Source organism: Akebia trifoliata, chromosome 8, assembly GCF_017979445.1.
Source record: "Akebia trifoliata isolate Shusen 1 chromosome 8, ASM1797944v1, whole genome shotgun sequence".
NCBI classification, from domain to species: Eukaryota; Viridiplantae; Streptophyta; class Magnoliopsida; order Ranunculales; family Lardizabalaceae; genus Akebia; species Akebia trifoliata.
Window position 1 is genome coordinate 12,450,652 of NC_141382.1, and position 2,093 is coordinate 12,452,744.

The 2,093-nt window shown below is 32.5% G+C and overlaps 1 protein-coding gene across 1 annotated transcript; it reads right to left on the reverse strand.

The window, feature by feature from the left end:
* LOC147396157 (uncharacterized) lies at nt 1–1,750 on the reverse strand. The gene is made up of 2 exons (XM_086450062.1): nt 463–1,750; nt 1–377 (listed from the first exon to the last, which is right to left on the reverse strand). The coding sequence occupies exons 1-2, from the start codon at nt 1,748–1,750 to the stop codon at nt 1–3; spliced, it is 1,665 nt and encodes a 554-aa protein (XP_086306188.1).
* Between the last annotated feature and the right edge of the window lie 343 nt (nt 1,751–2,093).

Sequence of the window (2,093 nt, forward strand, 5' to 3'; positions counted from 1 at the left end):
TTAATGCGAAATAGATGGACTAAATAGCTCGTCAAAAAGAATATCTTTACGACTAGGTGTAATTTCGTCTTCTTTTTCAAGCTCTTCACGACCATCATCAACGTATTCTGGAAGCTCCCCAAGTTGTTCAAGATTAATTATTTTTGTATCACATTTTTCAAAATCACCACAATTAGTCTTCATCTTTGAATTCATCCTTATGTAAATCAAATCTTCGAGCATAGAAGATGTCAATCTATTTCTCCTCTTCGTTTGTGCAGCTTCAAATGCACTCCAATTTCGCTCACATGATGAAGAACTACCTGGTTGATTTAAGATACGAATTACAATCTTTTGAACTATAGGAATTGGTCCACCATTTTGTGACCACCATATACCTATATGTAAGCTAAAAAAAAATGAAAAACACATTATTTTCTATTTGTAATTAATAAATAACTTGAAAATAAATGCAATACTTACGAGAGTGAATTATTTCCATCTGATCTCTTGCTAGAGTAGTAAAAATATTTGAACTTTGAGTATTGTACTCTGTTATTTGTGTACCAAATGCCCTACGCTTATCATTTGTGTCAAACATTTTCTCAACAATAAAAAGTAACCCTTTTCTAACTTCCGGACTATCATATCTAATTTTTTCACTTGACATTAACAACGGATTCAGAAATGCAGCAACCGCATGAACATTATGAGTAATATTTGTATCTCTTCTTGAATTAAATAATTCCCACAGTTTTATGTTTCTTGATTGATTATTATCACATCGATGCTTTAATGACTCCTTTGCTCTTTCCATCGTTTCATACAAATACCCCGTAGTTGATCCTTCACCATCAACCAAACGAAGTACTCTAATTATAGGCTCTAATGGTGAAATCACTTCACTTCTATCGCTCCAAAATGTAGTTCCTTGAATTGTATTTGTTATTTTCTTTGCCATCTCAGAAGTAGAATATTTCATACTTCTCCACTCAGGTGATGCAATCATTTGGCACAACTCATCTTCAACTTCTAAAATCGATTGAAACATTAGAAAATGATATGCAAATCTAGTCTTACAAGGCCTTTTTAACTCTTTTTCATTTGTCATCTTTCTCATCAATGCCAAGACTGTAGTATATTTGTACATGTAATCCACTCTTTCTTTTGCATCATCAAAAACCCTTTGTACCCAATCAACTTCCTTATATATATCTTTAAGAAATAATTGTACTCCATGTGCAGCATATCGTGTTTTATAAATATGTGGATACAATTCCATAACTATTTGACTAGCACTTTCATAGTTAGATACATTATCCGTGATAATTTGTACAACATTCTTCGCTCCAATCTCTTCTATGATATTACAAAATAAGTCTCTAAGATACACACCCGTCTTTTTCTCACTTGACTCTTCAAATGATTTTAAAAAGATAGCCCATTTTGGAGAGTATGCAATCATGTTTATAAAAGATCGTCCTTTCAAATCAGTCCAGCCATCAGACATAAGTGTGCACCCTGATCCCATTCGAACCCAATAATCTTTAATTTTTGAAACATATTGCTCAACTTCTACATTGGCATTGTGCACTAATTTTATACGTAAAGTTGAATATAATGGCACTGAATAACTAACACCATAATTTAAAAGAGCTCTGTAGAATCCAATAAATGATGCATCTTTAATAATATTAAATGAAATATTATTCATAAAGAATGCTTGAGTAAGTGCCCTATCTACAAATTCTTTATCTTTCTTGTGACACATTGTTGGTACTATTGTTTGATGTAAACCCGATGTCGAATCTTGTTCCACAGATTGTGATGAAAATGATGTTGTCTTTTTTTTTTGTTGTTAAAATCGTCACTCTCTCCAATAGCCAAAAGAGCTGTAGCTTGAACGTCATTTGGTACACAAGGACAATATGCAATACCTCGCCCTGGTTGTTGAGACAAATGAGACTTTACTCTTACCACTCCCCTGGGATAATCCTTATTACAAAATTTGCAAATGAAACATCCTTCTAAATCATTCGTATATTCCCAAAATTTATCCTTTCTTCTCACCATTTTTTTCTACAATAGTAATACATAATATTAATGGAAGAACC

What these genes read in the sequence shown, in the direction of transcription:
- LOC147396157 (XM_086450062.1), bottom strand. Translation starts at nt 1,750, where the DNA reads ATGTGTCACAAGAAAGATAAAGAATTTGTAGATAGGGCACTTACTCAA. An exon ending in GATGGAAATAATTCACTCTC is followed by an intron (nt 378 to 462) that starts GTAAGTATTGCA and finishes GCTTACATATAG; the next exon opens with GTATATGGTGGTCACAAAAT.